Source organism: Gymnogyps californianus, chromosome 13 (genome assembly GCF_018139145.2).
Source record: "Gymnogyps californianus isolate 813 chromosome 13, ASM1813914v2, whole genome shotgun sequence".
Classification (NCBI taxonomy): Eukaryota; Metazoa; Chordata; class Aves; order Accipitriformes; family Cathartidae; genus Gymnogyps; species Gymnogyps californianus.
The window spans coordinates 22,494,337-22,516,343 of record NC_059483.1 but is presented as its reverse complement, the minus strand read 5'-3'; the positions used below and the strand labels follow the sequence as shown (position 1 = coordinate 22,516,343).

At 39.2% G+C, this 22,007-nt stretch overlaps 1 protein-coding gene across 1 annotated transcript; it reads right to left on the bottom strand.

The window, feature by feature from the left end:
- Positions 1-7,718: 7,718 nt before the first annotated feature.
- Positions 7,719-19,183, bottom strand: LOC127021486 (haloacid dehalogenase-like hydrolase domain-containing 5). Its single transcript, XM_050904568.1, has 8 exons — positions 19,037-19,183; positions 16,403-16,612; positions 15,191-15,303; positions 13,498-13,591; positions 12,262-12,295; positions 11,178-11,352; positions 9,082-9,270; positions 7,719-8,255 (listed from the first exon to the last, which is right to left on the bottom strand). The coding sequence occupies exons 1-8, from the start codon at positions 19,181-19,183 to the stop codon at positions 7,859-7,861; spliced, it is 1,359 nt and encodes a 452-aa protein (XP_050760525.1). The 3' UTR covers positions 7,719-7,858.
- Positions 19,184-22,007: the final 2,824 nt, after the last annotated feature.

Sequence of the window (22,007 nt, the reverse complement as noted above, 5' to 3'; positions counted from 1 at the left end):
GGAAAACAAACAACTTACCCAAAAAATACAAAGGGAAAAGCAAGTTGTGAATTCCAAGGCTGTGGTATGAGACAAAATGTAAGTTTATACAAAGCTGGTGCACTTATGTAAATAATACCATTATTGTAATACAGTCCTAGAATATAACATGTAGAACAGTTCTCTCTAAACCCTGTAAAACGCACGGCCTTCAAAAGCAAGCCTGTGCTTTCACAGCGTACACCAATGAGGAGCTAGTCATATGTCACCTTGTATGAACCTTGGAACCTGCCTGTCTTGCTGCTAATAAGCTCTCACAGTATTTCCAGAGCAGAAAGGACATGCACCTGTGTCGACATAACTAGTTTCATAGCTGCTTCCCAGGTCATCTTCCAAAGCACTATAGGACATGCAGACCACACAACCCTGACTGATGAGAGAGCAAGATGGGTGGCCACCAGTGGGCAGCCAGAATCTCCCCAGGACACCCTTGTGCACCCTTGAAAATGTGAACAGGTTAAACCAGTAATAAAAGGTTATGCGGAAGGAAAAAACCCCACACGCTGAAAAAAACCAAAACCCTGCTCTGATCTCTGCAGCCTGATCATTTGTAAGTGTGTGTGGCAAATTAAAATATGGTCTCTTTTGGTAACTTTATTGTGGAAAACAATATTATTTATTTTCCACTTTATTGTGGAAAACAACCATGACAACTGTTTAGTTGGCTTATTATGAGTGCATATGACAAACACTTTTAAGGGACTTAGTTGCATTTCTAGGAACTCTTCCTTGAATTCTCTAGGAACGTGGAATAGTTTGGATACAGGAAGAGATCTACACACATCACAACCATTTTTCTTTTCTTGTTAGTGAGGTAAACTCGCCTTCATTATGTAGGCATCTGCAAAAGAATACCCTTATTTTTTTTATAGTCTAAAGTCACTGAATATTTTTTCCTCCCCATCTATGGTCAGGAACTTAGCTGTTAAACTAGCAGAAAGCATACTCACAGATACACTTCCATAAAACAAGACACGAGACTCAAGTCCTATTGAAAATCCATTTCTTATTCTGAGAAATACTCTTACCTATACAACAGGTGCTGCTTCTGCTTCAGAAAGAGATCAACAGATAAATCTGCGGTAAACCTTGCTAGGTGTTAAACTGTAGGACACATTTAGCATGATCTTAGATTCTGGTACTAGCTTCTGAGCTTGGCATACAAGACCAACAAAATGCAAGGAGGAGAATTTTTCATTAAGACCAGCTGAGTCTCAGGTGGTCTTAATTACACAAAGTAAACCCATCTGTGCTATTTTGAGTACGTACTGATTTATTTTAATCACAGAAGTGACCACAAAAACACTCTTTTTTGGAACTTTGAACACGCAGCCTGTTTCAGTCAACATTGAAAACAGGATATATTTCGTCACCCAAGAATTCATCCTTGTATAGACAAAAGATTTTAACACAGAATGTGTAAGATATGCAGTGATACCATACAAAAAAGACTGTTAGTACCCATTTCTGTTCAAGTTACAGAACATACAAGCACACCACTGAATTTTAAAGAAACTCCTGTAATCCTGGCTTCTTGCCTATGACACTGAAGGAAAGAGATTTCTACCTCTTTCAGCAACTGCCTTCTGTGTGTAGTGTTATTCAGGTCACTATTTCTATCTTCCTTTAATCCCTGGTGAGACTAGGTGGGGGGACAAAATAGCCACACTGCACTTGAGATAACAACATGGCATTCTTGCTTTTAACCAGCACACAGAAGACAGGGTATACGGAAAGCTAAGTCAACCAGAGGTCTGGGCTAGTTCACATACTTCCAGCTGCCTGTGCAATTAGTGTAATTTAAAGCAATATATACATGCACATTAATTTCAAATGTATTTGCGCTTCATACAAAACTATATTCAGTCATTACAAAGGTGGATGTCTTGGTGCCACTACATGCAGATATTGTGCTTGGAGCTGCACTCCGAACAATTAATTGACTCAATTGAGATTCAATCCTAGCTGTTGGGAACCAAAATAACTTACATTGGAAAAGTCAAAGTTTAGCACAATGTTTCTGTGAATCATTTTGTTAGTATTCCTCCTTTCCATCCATCACCTAGAAACACTTTTTGAACAAGAAAAAGCTGACAAAGAGCTGATGCTGAAGTTCTGTCCAGAGCTGTGAAAGCATGCCCATGGTACGATACCTGTCGCAGTCCATCCATCCACTGATGGAACAAAACCCAAATGCTCCAAGGCCTTTCAACTGTGCATCCTTTCCACATTTTACAGAAACAACCTTCACTGTGTCACTTCCATGCCACAGTTGCTTATTTTCTTGCTGAAGAAAGCCCAAAAAATTGTCCGTTTTATAAAGCACACAAACCCTAAACAGAAAACATAGCTCTTACTAAAACTGTGTCTTTCTGATTCATTTGAAACCATCTACTGCAAAACTGGGGAGTAAACATATCTTTCCCAGCAGCTGGGAGAGGTTTCAAGAGCACCGAACTCTGAGCTCATCTCTCACACTCCTGGGGCACAATTTCTCAGTCGCTGACAGGAAAAACTTACTAAGTGCTTTGCACTTGTTTGAAACCAAGAAAGGGTGCGAATGAGAGGAAGCTAAAGTTATGAATGAACACTCTCACCTGCTATTTTTTAAGCATTTTGGCTTTTTGAGGGTCTGCCAAGCCCGTGTTGCCACTTACCAAGCTGGAGTTCAGTCCACAGAGTTGGAGAACTTGAAATACCCTGAGCCTTGGAGAACTGCGAGGGGGCAATGGTTTTGCATTTTACTACTTCTATGACATGGAAAAAAAAAAAAAAAAAAAGTAAAAAAAGAAAAGGAGTAAAAAAGAAAAAGAGAAAAAAAAAAGGAGACAGGAGAGGGTCGCAATACTCCGACTTCTTTCTCTCCCCCGTCCCGCACCGTGCCTCAGCCGTGAGCGCCGCCGCGGGCAGCCGGGCTGAGGTAAAGCCAAGATGGCGGAGGGCGCCCCCCGCGGCGGCCCCTCGGGAGCTGAGAGGGAAATCTGCCAGCCCTCATCTACACCTGCAGAATCCCATAGCACAACCCTCGCAGTCTCCATCAGAGGAGGTATCTATCCCTTCGCTTCCCAAATAAATTCAGTTCTTACTGAGACACCCCACACTTGTGTGTTTAAGACAAGGGAGTCTCCAGTCTCCCGCCCACAGAGTTATTAAGGCAAGTCCTGTGCCAAAGCGCGTGGTCCTGTATGGGTACGTTTGCATTACTGTTTTAGTTAGATCAAGGTGTCTTTTGATGGGAAGCCTCCGATCACCGCCACTTGCTCTGCAGAGCAGTTGCCAAGCACATCAGCTGGATTCCCGCTGGATGAAGCCTAAGGCACCCCAACAGAGATCTAACAATTGTGTACTGGGTTTCAACACTGCACTGACAGCCAGCAAGAATATCTTTCAAGCTTAGTGAAAACTTTCACTTTAGAGGATCTTTTTCAATACTCTTACCAATAGTCGTCTGTCCATCCCACCGCATTGCGGAGGCTGCATTTCATCTCCTAATACCGCTGAAATATTTTTTAGTTTTTCTAGGTATGATTACACCATATCGCAGCATATCATCACATTTGTGTTGCTGAAGAACATAAGGAGGGTTGTCCCAGAGAAAAAATTACCGAGCGGTTTATGGAAAGAAGTAACTACAAAACACTGCAACAGATTATTGTGAATTACTCACATCTTTAAGACAAGCTGCCTGGATATGATCTTTTACTAAAAAAAAAATCTGCAATTTGAAAAGATTATTCCATAACAAGTAGTATCAATAGGTATAGCAGACTGATTTTATAAATGTAGGATGTACTACAGATTAGATTATTCCTTTAATTCCATTTAAGAGTATTCAAGTTTTGACATGATAAATTTAATTTTAAATGCAGGAAATTTTTTTATTTTGAAGAGGAGATATCTGAAAATTTGTTTTTCTTAAAATGTGTCTCATACATTCCTCTAATTGAAAAATGCTTCTAAAGAAAAACATGTGATACTGAAGACAAGACATGACTGGAGTTTAAAATATTATCAATTTTGTATTAGCAAAAATAAGTACAGGATATATTTTTGAAAGGTTGTTTCTGAGTTGGTTTTTTTTTTAATAGAACAAAAGGTATCAAGAATAAAAATACTACTACACAAATAAAGGGCAAGTTCTACTTACAAGAAACTTCAGCAAGATCCTCAGAAATATTTTTAAAAGTGATTTCAGTGATCTATTTCTGCACATCCTGGTCACTTAGGTGTTTCAACAGTACATTTTAAACTTGAAAGAAGTATTGTAACATCCAATAGCTTACCTATGTTATGACTGAAATACACTTAACGTTAACATGTGGGAAATACTGTCTATTTCAGAGGTAAATGTCAAAGCTGAAAACACATTAAAGAAGGTAAGTGAAAATCCAGGTCAGAGGACATTCAAGGAAAGGAGAGCAAAAGTTAAGACAGGGTCTTTTTCTTACCTGATATAATATTCATTCATTTCACTCTTAGCTGAGTAATTGGAAAGAACATTTTACTAAACTCAGTTTTCCTTAAGAACTCTGAAAAAAAGCACCTTTCCAGTACTAGAGATTGAGATTTCTTCTAAGGATTTCCACATCTTAGCTTGTTACTAACAAAGAATCACTAAATTTCACTTTAAAGTACCTTAGCAGGAAATGTTGGAAATTACAGTGGTAACTCTGATGCAATGTTTTATGACACTTCTTTTCAAAAAAATTCTCACCCGTACCACTTCCTGAGTGAATAGGAGGCACAAAATTCAAAGACTTAAGTCTGTCAGTGTAGCATCTTCATTTGTAAGACATTAAATAATAATATAATGAACAACGTCTGCTTTTTGAGGGGTCACATTAATAAAAAGATGAAGACGACAAGTCTTTTGCTGGAATTCAGTATTGAGTAAAGCAGGTGGAATGGAAGGTTTGCCTGAGTCACAAACTAGCACCTGAGCACAAATGTTTTCACCAGAAATTTAAGTAGACATGTAAACTGGAGTGGGACTCACTGAGGGAGGAACACACATGCTTTTCTACTCATTTTGTAAAGTGTGAGGAGTTTGCTGTACTACTAACACCAGTAATATTTCAAAATTCTAACTGTGGTGTAAGTGCTCAGTGCACATAAACATAGGAACATGTCACTGAGGAAGCAGCTTGCTTTCAGGCTCTAGAGCTACATCTATGCTGTGTGGTTGCAGGACTAATTAGGGTATACACAGTCTAATTCCAATGTACCTAGCTCAGCACTGCAATGAAGTTGTGGGAGCATCTAGCAAGTGGATGCTGTGAGGTCCTTCACATTTGGCAAGAGCTCCAGGTAAACATCCTCAACGGTAACTCACTATACTCCTTCAAATCCTTCCTTAAAAATTTATTTTTCATGGTATGTCACTAAAATATTTGCCTAGCTCACTGGTATACCACAAGTGTCTACTACACTAACATTTGTCTTTTGTGTTTTATAGTAATACCCATATATATTAACCATCTTTGTCCACCACCTGTGGCAACAACTGCCTGTTTTTTGTTGTGTGCTGACACAGCTCCAAATCTAGTGGCACCCTAGTCCACCATTGGGACTCGGTCATACATTCATTCCAAGAATCACATTAAAGATAACTCAAGCAGACTCATCAGGCAACATCCACACACCTGTAACGCAGACATAGCCTAAATGGTCCAAGAAGGATATAGACTAAAAACCTGTCTTCCTTTCAGTTAAACAGTAGCAGCCTGATTAGCAGCCAAACAGTATTTTTTTCTACATATGCATTACAAGTTAATGTTTCCATGAGGGATGAAGTTTAAAAAGTATATACACAGTTCCTTCATGAACCTTTTGAAGTGTTCATGCATATTCTGGGGAAAAAAGAAGAAACAAATTGAACATTTTCTGTTCTTCATCAACTTCCACATTTTTATTCCTTGCTTCACGGACAGCCTGAAACCACTTCCGGTAATAGCTAAAGAGCTCTGCAACATGCTTCAGTATTGAAACAATGCAACTTTCAAGCCATCCTGACATTTTACAAAACTACAATCTTTACGTAGAAAGATTTGGCATACTTTGCAAATAGTTGGCGTATTACAGAAAAGTCCTAAAGAAACAGGTATATATCTGTTTACTGTACCAATAAAAAAAGCAAGAATGTGCTGCTGTAATACTTTCCCAGTGAAGAAACAGGAAATACACTGTTTAAAGCAGTGTCCTTAAACTGGATCCAGCAAGATATGCTGACAGCTACTTACGAAACATTACGACTGAATGAATCAACAATCCTGATAGTAGAGAGGGGGATTACAGTGGTTTGCAAATGGAGAAAACACAACAAAAAAATCTGACTTCATAGCAGCTATGTTCTCTTCATGACATGAGTTTTCAGATTTTGATATCAGGATAATAAGCAGTGAAGAAGCTGGCCAGGAAGTCATTTCACTTTATGCCACCATCTGTCTATCAACACTTTTAAGCCAGTGTTCCGCTTGTTCTGCAAGAACTTGGGAAACTGAAGACCCACAGATTTTTGTTTGTACAATTTCTAATTTGAAAAAAAACAAAACAAAACACAACCATAAAAACCTGACTAGTCCCCAAGGTGATGTTAAGTGATATTTGTGTGTAAATTGACTTTGTTTTTAAAACACACTTAATTGGCTTATGTTTTCCAAGCTTATGTCACAAGTACACCATATACTGTGTTATAACAAATTAACACAAAAATATTTTCAAAGACATCTTTTGGATGAAAAAGTTTAAAAGTATTTTACAAAAATAACATAAAATAAATTACTTTTTTTTTTTTTGTAAATGAACAGCTATAAAATCCATGAACCAAACAACATGTCACATTGACACAAGACGAAATATATTACACTAAAGGCCGGTTAATTACCACAGTGGTATGAAGCTTCAAGTAAATTACTAGGCACTTTTTGCCCAAACAGTAGTCACTCATTCAGTGGAAAAGTCCAACTGACAGAAACGCTTGAAACATAATTGCTAAAGCTTTCTAAGATTCTAAATTCCTCAAAAAAAGTGCAGATAAAAAGGCAAAGACAAAAGGCCAGGTATTATGCCACACAGGACACCCAATGTTAGCCGCTTTCCTTACATGACTGTGTTCAGCTGAGTTGGAGTTCCAAAAATGGTGTTAACAAGTCAGCCTTCTCCATCTTACATGGGCGTTTCTATTAAGGCTTTACATGTCAGAGTAGAGAGAAGCAATAGCAGCTCCAGACACATGGGAAAACAGATAAAAAGAAAGGCTGCAGGGTTATACGTGAGCAAGTACAAAGTAGCAGAACAGACTTAAACTTCACTCTAATTTGAAAGAGCACTCGTTACTTGCAGAATACCAAGCAGTAATACATGTTGTGCTCTGTACCAGCCAATTTGTAATTGTGTGAATGACCCCAGCACCACAATCCGATATCCTCAAGATCCCCAATACCTAGAAGCTAGATCTTTCAGCAAACAAAAGAAGGTACTGTCATGTGGGAATTTAAGTACCAGTAACATGCATAAGCTACTATGAAAAATTGCTATTAAAATACCTAACATAATGAATAGGAGGCAATAAAGGGCAACTAAAGCAAGAAATTACATATTTCAAAGTACTTTAAAAAGCATTATTGATATTTAATATACTTATATTAAGTATATTAATATACCTAAGTATACTAATAAGAAGTATACTTAATGCAAGATTGTATTAATTTAAAAGTTAAAAATTTTAGAAAGCAGCAGTTTGTGGCATGATTTTAAAGCACAGCTTGTTTTTTGGGAAGAAAAGCATAGCACTGAGTAGTCCTTAAGAAATCATGTCATCTCAATCAGGTGCAAAGTTCTCCAGCTGAAAGACCAGGTCTACAGCAGCATCAACATCTGGTACAATGTGATCCGGTTCTACTAAACCAGGATCAAATCTAAAATCTCTGTGGCCATGGAACACCGTTTCAGTTATGCTCTCCCTGGTATCCAAGGGTACCTCGGTGTCAGGGTTGTACACCCCCGTACAAACAAGAACAGACCTACAGTGGGCAGCAGCTGCAGATGCTAATTCATTCTCCCAACTGTTGTCTATTTCGTCATCCTGAGAGAGAGTGGCAGATCCTCTGCCACCAGCAACTTTGGCCTGAATCCGTGACTTCGAACCTTTTCTGGAGTTCTCTTCAAGATAGCGATTGTAAAGGTTAGCACCATAGACATCAGTCATGAGATTATCTCTGGAAATATAAGAAGAAAGTTTAGTCAGCAGTGCAATTTTAGTTGTCAAATTGCAATGTATGAAAGACATTTTTATAGTTTCGATTTAACAGTTTATTTTATACTTTACATAACTTTATGTGGAAGCAGATAGGAAGAAATCCAATCCTATTGCTATTTTATTACACCATTTTCATTAAGCATGACATACAATAAAAGTGAATAACTCTCCATATTGAAATTGCAGACCAGAGCAGGGGGAGGGGAAATCAAGGATAGATATTAGCAGTCCATGAATGAGCTTATTATATTTCCAAACATCCTGGAGATTCTGGAACAGTCTTTAATACAATACAGCTTTATCTCTTTCTATGAAAAGGATTCTATGATGTGACAGCACACACAGTAGCATATGACCAAGCTTAACGATCTCACAAATAAATTCTAGCTCTACATTCTCTAATAACTATCATTTATTCAAAGCTTGTTGGTGTTATACCAGTCAACCGAATAAAACAAACACCCATGCAAATCCTTTTTGTTAGATTTACACAGCCTATTACAGGAATAAATAATTAAAAAAAATCGGGAGAAATCTTAGTTGCATATAAACCACTTTTTGTGCTTCTACAGAAATTACACATAGAAAGAGCAAAGTATTATTAATTTTCACGATTAGAAACAGTGAGGCTCAAACACACCATAAAAAGTACACCATAGCACCAAGAATGTTAGGTGGTCCCAATGGTATGAGAAACAAACCAGTAAGAGTTGTGTATTTTTCTTTGCTGGTATTTATGTTGCGAGTAATTTCCTGCTGTACTCGTTAGACTTATGATATCTTACCCGACAGCATACAGAGTTTGAATAGGTTGCTTCCATTGTCTTGCTGCTGCCTGAGCCCTGATGAGGTATTCTGCATACTGGTAGGTCAGTTTACTAGGTTTGCCCATTAAGGCCTCATATTTCAGATCTTTGCCAGTGATTTTCTTGTAAATGTTTTCCAAACAAACCATGAATGTTCCATGCCCAAACCTACACAGATATGAAGACAAATCAAATTATATTAAGTACAGATAAAAAAACCAAGGCTTTTTTATTTCATGATCTTTTAGGAATAAATCATATCCTGTAACTATCAAATTTCCCTCGGTTTGCATGCAACATTTCCATGGCTGTGTCACTGAAAATTAAGTGCTGATTAGCTGAACAATAAACACAATAAAAACACATTATTGGGACAGCACAACAGACTTATCTATTTTTAAAATGTAGCAATGGTTTCTGTTAGTGTTACTTGCATTTAAGTAGATACCCTAGCTACAAAAGTGTTGCTTCTTGAAATAATGCCTAGGCTGTGACCTAGCAGAATCAGCTAAATTAACAAAGAGGAGAAATGGAAAAGAAAAGTTAGAATCAGACAGAAGGAAAATTAATCTCTCCTTAAACACAAGAGTATACCAAAACCCACTTGTAATATGGAAACAAAAACCTTCATGGGTTTCTCTTAAAAAAAAAAAAAAAAAAAAAAAAAAAAAAGATGCAAAGGAAGATCAAGGAACAAACCATAATTTTATGGCATGCTTTTGATAACTCAATTATTTTGATTAAGGTACAAACAGTGATGATGGGTCATCAACCAAGCCAGTAAATCAGTAATTTAGAAGATGTAGTCTCGTGATGAAAAAAAGCAGTTTTACTTCATTACTGAAGGCAGGGTGTGGGATTAGGGATGAACTAATACATATCACTTGAGACTATCGAATTACCAAACCCACCCTAAGAATAAAGAGTTGCTATACAACAATTCTATACACAATAAATTACACATACTACTTAAGAAGTGCTGCTAGGTAACTTCTAATGCACATAGATTAGTATATCTGCTCAAACCAGGTATCTACAGCCTAAAAAAACCCCCAGAACACCAATATAACGAGCATCAGACGCCAGCAGAGATATGAGGTGAAATTACGAATTAAGTCTCTAGTGGCCTAGAAATCAAAATAGTTTTTTTATGGAAAAAAGCTACAAAGAAGGAAGCAGTTGTAGCACTTTCAAATGTGGTACAGAATTAGCTTTTCTGAATTCTGAATTAACCCTTCATTCCCTCTCTCCACCCTGTTTGTGGCTTTGTATTATGAAATGCCAATAAATAAGCATAAAATTACTTCCAGTAATTATTAGCAACAGCTTAAAACAACTTAGTCATGGCATTATATTCCAATAGCGAAGGTAACGGCACTGACAGCTGCAACCTTGTCATACTGTCAAACTCAAAGGAAAAAACAAACTTTATACTGGATCTTTCCCAAAGGACACAACTGAAACTACGTATCTTATTCACTGCAGATATATTGGTTGCCTTCCTCTAGCCTGAAACTATCACACATACATCTTTTGCCAACATGCTAATTAGAGATGCTCTTTGCATCCAGGTAAGAATACCCGACAAGATCTTTGACCCAAGATCAAGGCAGCAATCAAGTCACAGTAACAACGATTTCTATTTCAGTGTATGTTCAAATTTTAGACTGGGGGGAAGGGAGGGGAAACAAAACTATTAAAGAACTACCTTCTACTGAAAACAAAATCAAACAAAACCACTATCAGAGATCATGCCACCTTGTTCTGTGTGTTCTACTCGGTTTTTCTTATGTTCCTTAAAGAGCTCACTATTCTGGGAGTGGGGAAACAAAAAGGTTTAGAGCTTAAAAGCAGTTTTTATCTTGAGTAACTGATTTCCTGAATACAATAATGTAGACAGTAATAAGGCAGCATTTGCTGGAAGTGCATTGCTTTAGAGACGTTCTATTCAAAGCTGAGACCTACTGTGAAGCTATAGCAAGCATTTTGTATAAAAGTATTGACTCTGAATTTTACTGAAGAAATGAGGAAACCCCAAATATATCATGATATACACGTGTTATAATTGCACTTACCTTGGAGACTGTGCTTCAGCTACCCACATCAGATCCATATTACAAGCAAGTACAGGAATGTGAGGGTAATTTTCATGGTGATACGGATTTCCAGGATAGCCACTTGTCAGCAAAACATCTATTATCAACTGGAGGTTGGTTTCCCATCTGACTGGCTCCCCAAACAAAACAACAGCTATAAGAACAAGAATTACAAAACAGAGTTACAGAATTAGTTAACTGGGCACCAAATCTCTGACACTAAAACTTGGTCTAAAGAGACTGAACAAGTAATTTGATTTAACCATGAACTGATGAAATAGTCACATTAACTTTAACTTAGGGTTTTAATATATTATATACCCATTCATTCACAGAAAATCTCAGAAGTAACAAGACCTCACTGCAAAATCTACAGGTTTAAGATTTTTTTTTTTAATTGGCTAAGTTTCTCCATAGCACCACAAAATATAAACTTCTAAATTGTATTTCTCAGTCTTCCACACCTTTGTGAATTCTATGTTTACATACGGTATTTAAATAATTCATCAGAGACGTTATTTTGTTCATCTTAAAACAAAATTTGAATGTTATTTTTAGACATTTTCTAGTCTCCAGCAATAATCCGACATGGTTTTTATTAAATTCTAAAGTCCAGTTTCTACTTTCCTGTACTTAGATGAGATGAGAGTGAATACAGTGTGCTGAAACAAGATGCTTCCCATACTACAACTCTGAAATGACCATCCTGACTACTGTAAGAATAAGACCGATTATTTCTGAACATATGTCAATTCATTCCTTATTTTTGAAAGGAAGGCAACAACAGCCTGTTAAAGGAAGAGGAAAAGGAAAGCAGACCTTACCTACCTTCTGAAACTTCAAAAACACATGGCCGAAAACTGCACGCATTAAAAAAACCAGCTTTATCACATATGATACATTCCAAAATGAATGACAGATGTCATTAACAAGGAAAGCTTAGAATTGTCTCGGCCAACTTTCTGAAGTGCCCAGCAATCTAAAAATAAATTCTAATTATAAAGTACAATAAAGATATTTCATCTATTAGTGGATAGTTGCAAGTTAAATAAAGATAACTGACCCTCAATCTTGGGAAGCTCCACAGCAGAGGGGTACTGCAATAAGAAAAAAGTGAGAGTTTTCTACAAGATTAAACATCTACTACTATTTTTTAACAGAATAAATTCAAGTATCGCTCCCACAGTTGCCTTCTGCAACACTGACAGGAAATGCACTCTCTATTTTGGTATATACCTGACGTCAGTTTAATTAGAAACTTGTATTTCAATTCTGAAGTGAAATCTCATGGCAAATGGACAGCAGACAAGTTAGTGTGTTCTACATTCGCTAGCCTCCTACATCTATTTAACTTCCTCTGGCAAGCTATAAAGCTTCAGTTGTTTAATTTACTTGTGTATGAAAGTATGGATGTTTATTTTTCCACACGAGTAAGAGGCCTCTAGTATTAACAACACATTTGAAAAACAGTTTTTGAAATGTATTTCTTTAACACTGCTAAGAAAGAAAAATACATTGTATAACACATAATATATTTGCTAAACAAGTAAGAGTTTGCACTTCATGATTTGCTCCCTACGGTGACAAATACATTAACAGTTTCTTGAACTTCTACACCCGTATGGTTGAGAAGCAAGGCAAAGGTGATATAAGTGAGTTATGGATTCTGTGAACCACAAAGAATTTCTTGACTTCACATGGGAAAAATCCACTCTGTATACTGACCCTGAATATGTACAATACACGCATGTATTTACTGTGTATGTATTCACTTCTTTTTGAAATTCTGCACAATTCAGTTGAAACCATACTGTACGTATTGTTAATATTTAAATATATTTAAATAATGGTATCAACAAGAAAGGGAGTCCTCTGGAAAAAAATTAGTTATCTGCAAAGCATTAATTTACAATCAAAGCAACCTCACAGCCTAGAAACAATACCAAGACAATCCTATATGGAAGGAAAAAGCTTATTTTATCTTCCACACATCTGAGGAAGCTAATAAGCTTCCCAAGACAGATTTTGAATTAGATATCTGTACTAAATTATAAGTTTTTCCACAACAGTAAGTTACAAAATCAAAGATTATGTTAAAGAATTACCACTGATAGAAAAAAAAAGTCTATACAGTTGTTCTTGAAAATGCTGTAATAAAACAAATAAAGAAGCAGAAAAGCAAAGTCAAAATACAATGTAAGAACAACAGCATTAGCTCGGTAGTTTAAATATTGACCCCTATTATAGAATGTCATCTAATGAGCAAACAAAGAATTTTAAAACAAAAATATACACTCACCAGAACATTAGGTCTTCTGTCATGGTCAACTACATCTAGCAAAGGGTGTTTCTCCCGCAATGTTTCAATGGTAATAGGTTGACAGAAACCAAGGCTGGGAAAATACCGGTTAAGGATACAGAATTGCTCATATTAAAAGATTTTAAAAATCAGCAATTCCATTTTAACAATTTGAACATATGCAGTTTATCTGGTAAAGCAAATTATTTAGGAATGAAAGCAACATATCAAAGACTGACTTTTTCTTCTGTGAGATAAAAAGATGATCATCCCATTATTTATAAATGGGAGACCTGTGTGTCTGAAATCTTAAGACAGAAATGGTACATAAATCTTTCTCAAAACATGAGATGAAAAGCAAGAAGCCACTCTACACTGCAATACTCCAAGATCATCTTTACATAAGCACAAAAAGAAGTTTATCTGGCAGCAAGACAACATCTTGTGTAATTATTATATGAAAGAAATATGAGCTAGTTGAGGAAAAAATACTGTGTCCACAAACTGTGCTTTCCTAGGCCATTACAGCTGCAAACGTATTGCTAGATAAACAAACACCGTAAAGCTCAGTCTCTTGCAAAATGGTGGACTGACCGATCAGGTTTAATTATGCTCTACAGGTAGTTAAGATAAATACCAAAACACATCAAAATAGGAAAGGACCAAAAGGAAAAACATAACCTCCTGATTTACATAGTAGTGCTCTTAAATGCTGATATATCCCATTAATTTAAACTTAGTTAACACGAGGTAGTCAAACTAGAATGGCTTATTTATGTAAAAAGCAATTGTGATGCTACTCTCAATACTAAGACTTCCTACAATCCAAATTATAATAAGAGCTATTTAAATATATCAGTTATACAAACTAAGCCACCTGCTTTTGTATTGGAATTAACACCACAGGCCATTTGTAAAGTTATTATAAGACAAGATTACCCCATATAAAAATGCTGTCTAACAGAAATACGTTTTTTATATTTTGTATTCAGTCTTGTAATATACTTTTCTCTTAGCCATGCCTAACAAATTTTGACAGTTAACTGGAATGTTCCTTCAGTAACTTTTTCTCATCTTTACATTTGAAATAAAATTTTTAAGTATAAGTTGCATATACATTTTTTACAACTTATGATTTACACCAACTTTAATTAAAATCCCAATAAAGGAAGAAGTGCAGAAGGGAGTTACTGGAAGCATGAGCGAAGATTATGCAAAGGTCATTAAATTACAGTTTGAAGCTTTGATACCACCATTACATCAACATAATTCAAGTTCTTTTTGGCAGTTATTATAGAAGTGGCAAAATATTTGACCTGGCCTGGCCGCATGCTTACAAGCAGATCTTGAGCCACTGAGCTAAGTCAGATGTGATAAATAATAGATAGAATGCCATGCTCTAATCCTCAAGAGAGCACACACCCTTTGTGCTAAAGTGTCACTTACATATGAGTCAAAAAAATAATTCTTTCTCTTTTTTCCTTCTTCATTAAAACCAGATAGAACAAAGTGAAGCAAGTATCAACACACCACCCATTTTCAAAACATAAATTTGACATCATAGTAAGAACTACCATTGCTTATTACTGGATTTGTAGTGTTGAAATATTTGGTCTTCACTTGATCCACAGAATCCCCTGAACTTGATTAAGGAAAATAAAACCAACTTTCTGTTTAAGTTTTTAAAAGATACTCTTGAGCAATATCAAGAAGCGGTCCTTGTCCAGATACAAGAACACATTTTTCATGATAACGTTTGAACATCCGCAGAGGACTGTGTGACATCATCACTTGTTCTTGTGAAATCTGTTTGGGATTTAAAAACAAAAGGAGTCTGTTGTTTTTCAGGTAAGTTATTTATATGTAGATTTAATTAACAGGTGTGACAAATTCTATGAATTACAAAACAATCATACACATCTACCTAAAATCCTACCATATCATTTTCTCCTAAGTTTCACAGACGACGTATTGATAATATGCCAGAAAAAAATACATTACCGACAAATTGTCATACACACTCCTTTCAGCTTCCAGAATTATTCTATTCAACATGAACACCAGGTTTTCTCTCCTAGTTTTACAGAATCACCAAATGCATTTAGAAAACAAACAGGGAAGAAGAATCAGAACTGCCCTAATTCCAATTGTGGTCCCTTCACTAGACTGCAGCATTGATTTAATTGTATCGGAAGACATTCTTTTAATTTACATATCCCCATTCCTTCAATAGCTATAAGAACAGTAAAATCATTATCCTGGAAGGATGCTATTAAGAATCACTACTTATCACCTTTACAGATCTAAAAAACTCAAAAATAATTGAGATGTCATTTTACCCATGACACACGGGATTTCACTGATACAGATATGCCCATGTCTGCTGGCCCTTACTGAAACAAAAGGCATTGCAGAACTGACTTTATGGCTTTCTCTTAGTAATGCTCAAACACAGCCTCCAACAATGGAGAAGTCCTACTGCCTGCAGCGCCCACAGATCAGGGAGGAATAAAGTTTTACCACTTGTATCAAAAATAGGCAGGGAGCTCCTGTCTTGCACATTATCACAGAAAACACTCAGCTTGCTAGAGCAGATTTTCATGTTACTGGCACACACATTTTTTTATTCAGAAGGAGAAGGCAAGATTTATTACTGCAATAATAATGTCGCGAAGAAATACCATTACCATTAGCTTTACCGTTGGAAAAATCAGTACCTTTACCAATGGAAATACCATTAGCTTTGGACAGCATTTTTTATTTTTATAAAACCTCCAGCAAAGCATTTCAGAGGGCTTAAGGGAAAAACAAAACTGATTAACTGAGCAGCATTTAATGGAAGATAATACATTTGACACATTCACCGTAAGTAAATAACTAAATAAATAGGATTTAATCTACTCACTGGAACTCCCAGTAGGTGAGACAACTGATCAGCTTTTTTCTGGCGAAGGCAATTCCCTGCATTGGTGACAAACACTACAGGCACCAAGAATTGTCCCTGAGAATTCACTAGTTTTTGAAAGGCTTTTTTTGCAGCAGGAATTGGAGTCTTTCCTCGTACCAGTACACCATCAATGTCAAAAAGAAAACCAAAGGATGGCAGTACGTTGAGCTGTAAGAAAGAATTGAAAAGAAAGAGTACATTAGTTATGCCCATACTTACACGTGTTTGATAAAGCTTACAATAGCTAAACCCCAATGAAAACAGACGCCTCCACAGAGAAGGAATGGATCTTTAACTTTGCACATTTTAATGATGTGCCTTATAGACACATTCATGTGCTAAAACACCTACTGTGAAAAAAGGAGCACTACAACTCCCTTTTCCTTATGCACACAGCCTCATGAGTTCTATCTTGCTTTATGAGTAGTTCCAGAACGTTTCAGAAGATAGGGACAAACTGAGTTAAACTGATAAAAAGAGGTACAAAATACATGCTGCTGTGCCAGCCAGTCACAGTTTTGATTGATTTAACCCCACTCTATTTCACAGGTAGTTTCAATGCACAGAATACTAACAAAATAAACAAAAGTAAATTTTTCAGCAACAGGTAGGTCTTGAATGCAAATATTGTACTTCGCTCCTGGCTTACAAGATATTTAGGCACTGAAACTGTCCCTGCTGTCACTTGTACTTTTCTGTTCCACAACACGTTTGACTCCAGCTAGATATCTGTTACGCTCCTTATACATCGCTTCATTTGATTCTTAGTTTCATATATGGTAGACTAATGCCTACTGGTAAAGTTAGCACCTCCTTAAACAAAGATGCTGTTTGAGTTACTAACATTTATCTAATTCCCTGCCTTTGAAGAAGTGAAGAGCTGGACTTCATGAGCCCAGAAAAGGAGAGCGAGGCTAACTGGGGGCAAGAAAGATGAGCTGGGTGATAAGCCTAAGGAGTGGACACAGAGAGAGGACTGTCGAACAATGAAATTGTTACTGAATCAGGCTGGAAAAGGATGGACCAGAAAGGATCTATAATCTAAGCTTCATTTCTCTCCCAAGCCAGGGAGAGATGGAATCCAGGACTCCTGGGATTTACGATCCCCTCTTTCATCGTTTGATGAAAAAGGAGTGAGAGATTAAGCGCTGAGCCTGAGCATGGTGGGGAGAACAGGCGCAGAAATTACTCCAGCCAACGGAGGTGGGACAGCCTTTGCTATTCAAGCTGTCTCAGGGCACATACTGACAGCAATCCAGCCCACTGTTTTTCCCATGCAGGGAGAAGGGCATTTTGCCTCTTTAAGCAGTACTTTGTTCCTCATCAATTATTCATCTACTACATTTTTCCTGCAGCTGGGTACAGCACAGAGATAGACACCGCCACCACTATGCAAAAGGTGATGTAGCTACAGACACACTCCTTGACACGCTGGCTCTCACTGCTGCCTTTTCTAAAACCATGGCACACAAACGACATTTGAAAACCCAGGAGGTTGAGTACATTCCCCTACAGAGCCCAATTTAATAAAGTCAACACTTTAAATGTATTGCATTATCATTGATTTAAATTAGGCAGCTGTTTTTCGTTCAGTTTTACATGCAAGAACTCCCCCTGAAGCCCTCTCCTTTCTCCCCTATATAATCATCAGCCCTCTAAAAACAAAAAAACCCTGCAACCGTTGTCTCCAAGTTGTCTGCAACAGTTTCAGGAATGCCACATTAGAAATAACCCAACTGCTACAGAAATGATGTTGCCGGCTTGCTGATAAACATACAGTGGTCTTCTCAGGCTTTGTAAACTGGTACGTGAAATTACGGAAACTATATTGTAATAGTTTTGTAATAAACGCAGTTCTTCACATTAATTTTGCTATCTGTAAATAATGTAGATTACAAATACGACTTTTAGAGTGAACAACACTGTAGGGCAAAAAAAAAAAAAAAAAAAAAAGTCTTTTGCTAAGTATACAGAGAAAAAAAGAACGAAGAAAGGAATTCAGCTTATACCCAACAGGGAAATAACGAAATTAAGAGCTTTTTTTTCCCTTTTGACCCTAAAGGAACACCCTCTTCGCGACAAAAGAGATCTCCAGCGCTGCAACAACAAAGGAGAGGGGATGAAGCCCCGCGCTCCCTCCAAGCGCGCTCCTGTGCGCCATCGTAACGACTCCCCGTTGTTCCTCTTTTCTAAGAGCATAAAGCAAAAGCAGGCCCTTGGAGGAGGCGGGCTCGCAGGCACCGGCGAGGAAACCGCCGGTAACGACCTCTCAAGTCCCGGGTGGGACGGGAGAGAGACGATCCCTCCGGGCAGGAAAAGCCCCCGGGAGCGGGAACCGCCGCCTCGCCCGGGCAGCCCGGGCCCGCGCCCCCGCCTCCACGGCCGCCCCTCAGACAAGCGCGGGCGGCCCGGCCGTGCTCCGCCACACCCTCGGGCGCCGGGAGACCGCGCCCCGCCGAGGCCGGGTTTGGCAGCCGCCGCCCGAGGCCGTTTCGGTTTCGCTCCGGCTCGCCCCGCACGCCTTGAAGCGACCGGCACCGCCCACCCTGTCCTGCCCGCTCCCGGGACACCACCGCCGGGCCCCTCGCTTACCTTGCTGCCGCCGCCGCTCCCCTCAGCCGCCGGCGCCGGGAGGCCGGCCGGCGCGCCGCAGAGCCCGCTGAGCGCCGGGAGCCAGGGCGGCCGCCCCGCGGCGCCGCCCCTGAGGAGAGCGCGGAGCGGCGGCAGCGCCCGCCGCATAACGGCCGCGGGTGAGGGCGTGTGTTCGGGGGGGGGGACGGGGGGGGGGGGGGGGACGGGGGGACGGCGGCAGCGCCGAGCGACCGGCCTGCCCCGCCGCTGCCCCGGCTTCAAACGGCGGCCCCGCCCCCGCCGCACCGCCCCACAGGCGGAGGCCCCGCCCCCACCCTTTTGCCGGGAAAGCAGGCCCCGCCCCCGCCTGCCCGCCAGCGAGAGGCTGCTCCGGGGCGCAGCGCTCAAGTATTTGCTCATCAAGCAACGTCAAACGCGAGTCATGGCCGGTAACGGCAGAAACAAACATCCCCTCCCTCGCAAAGCTAACATCAGCCACAGAGCAAGCCGGCTTGCGGCACAAAACCTTGTGCTGACACGGGTGGACCCGGGTTTGTGCCGCCATTTGACACCGTGGCACCCGGCAAACGCTTGTGGAGCAGCCAAGGCCTCAGCTCCGAGCCCTGCTGCAAGGACTGGCAGCAAGCCCAAGAGCCATCCGGAGAGCGCTGCTGCCTGACCCTCCTCAAACTCATCAGGAGGTGGTACCACATTAGCAGCAAAGGAAAAGAGTAGCACAAAATCTCTACCGAGGAAATAACTAAGTTTTTCTTCAATAACAAATCAGACGTTCTTTCTGGTTCTTCAGGAATCAATGCTTTTCGGAAAAAAGCGTATCATGTATATACACAAACACTGCGGTATCTTAGGTCTGTATTGCAAAAGCATTTCCCAGCAACTAGACTTGAAAGTGAGAAAACAAGCACAAAATATCATTAGTTAATGGATACTCTGCAAAGCTATAGAGACAGCTTTGCTATCTCTAGAAACAGAGGTTTATCTTGCTCACCTGCTAATACAGATTAGGTAAATCCACTTATTTCCTAGCGCTGCCAACAAATATTCCTCACCGCCCTCTCTGACTCCAGGGAGAAACTGATCCTCCAGTGACTGCACTGCACTCACAGAGACAAAGAGCAAGGATGGTGTCTTTCAATCTGCACCACTTACGTGGATGACATCAAATGAAACAGAATCGAATGTATTTCTGAAACACAAAAGCAAGCCAAAATTGATGCAGAGAACAGAACAATTAGGGAGGTTATCCCCTCAAAGCTCAAGCCAGGATCATGCACAGCGCAGAACTCTGAAGCAGACAAGAGAACAAGCTACATGTAAGCATGTATAAAATGACATTTATTTCATAACCTTGACACGTTCAAGGCTGAGGCATTATACAGATGGTACGAGCTATAAGCCCGACCACACACACGTGTCTAAGTACAGCTGCACACTCAAAGTAAGAGTTAATGCTGAGCCTACGCACTGTTTCATTCTCTAGAAGAAACTACAGGATCAGTTTCCTGGCTTTGGCTACAGAAGCTTCCCAGCCCTAACTCCACCAGCAATTTAACAGCCTGTACAGCAAGCAGAACACAGGCATTTTGCTATAGGCCACTGCCGGCAAATAATTACTTTGCAATTTGTTGGCTCAGATGCAGCCAAAAAGAGCATTCAGCTTAAAAATGCTTAGCACTCAGAGCTACAGAGCGAATATTTAGTACAGCGGGTTCAAGCAGCAGCCACAGTTTGCATTGCACAGTTCCATACTGCATTTTTGTACATTTATTCTACTTCTGTGTTGGTCAGCAGAGATCAGCACTGCCTTAAAAACTTCTCTGTTTACATCATTATATTGGTCTTGCTCAGGGCTGGTAGCTACTCCTTTGAACATGAATGCGATTACTATTCTGTCTCGATTGTCTCTCATTCTTTCTGTTTATTCTTTTTTTATGCCTTCTGTCATTATCACTCTGTCCCTGATCCGTCTTTACCCTTCTGTTTTCTGTCTTCTATGTTATAGATTCATATAGTGACAGAAGGGATCAACCATTGGTATTATTGAACTCCCAGACTGTGTCAGGCCATAAAAACTAGTTGGGTTTTCCCCCCCTAAATCTAGTTTAGTTATTTCCAGCGTATAGTTTAGCAAATCTACAGCAAGACTGGCATTCCTCTTCCAAGCACTGTTCCCCTACAAGAAAAACTGTTGTTGTACTGAACAACAACAACAAAAAGTACAGCCTAGCAGAAGCATGGTTGGCAAGGGGCTGTTCACAACAGAGCTTTAACTCTAAGCGCCTTTTTGGCAAGCCCATTTGGCTACTCCAGTTTTTTTGTTGGTGTCGTGTCCCCCCTGCCCCGGTCGTACTATGGTTTGATGACCAACATTCCTGAAGTGTGATAAAGCCTTAATAGACTGCCTGCCAATTTATTCAGCTACCGTGACTCAGTTAGTGGCTTAGTACCAGGCAATGAAGCCTTTATCCTTCACATACTAATCTTTTCCATAGGTGAAGTACACTAGTCTGATCCAGTACTGCTAGACCACAAACCTGTTAGCACATCCAACACGAAAGGAGCCTATTTTTCCATTCTTCGTGGCCAGGGTTTTCAGGGAAGGAACTCTGGGAAACAGTGTTGTCCTTTACAGCAATACAGATAGCATGTGGATAAAAGCACATCACCTTCTCTAAACCCAAGAACAGAAAACACTCAGGGGGCAGCAGCAAAAACTAAAAACAACTTTAGAGAAATGCTTGCAACTCAGAGCACATAAATCATTATGAGTCAAACATAATCGTTTGCTGCTTTATTACAAAGCAGAGAAAGCTACGCTGCTAACAGGAAGAGAGAAGAATGTGTTTGTAATGTTAGTTGTCTGCTTGCTATCAATACTTGAGTTTTTGATTTATTCTTTTTTTTTTTTTTAAAGATTTTAATTTGGCAGCTATGCTTTCCACTTTTTCAAGACTTTTTTTGTTTGATCATT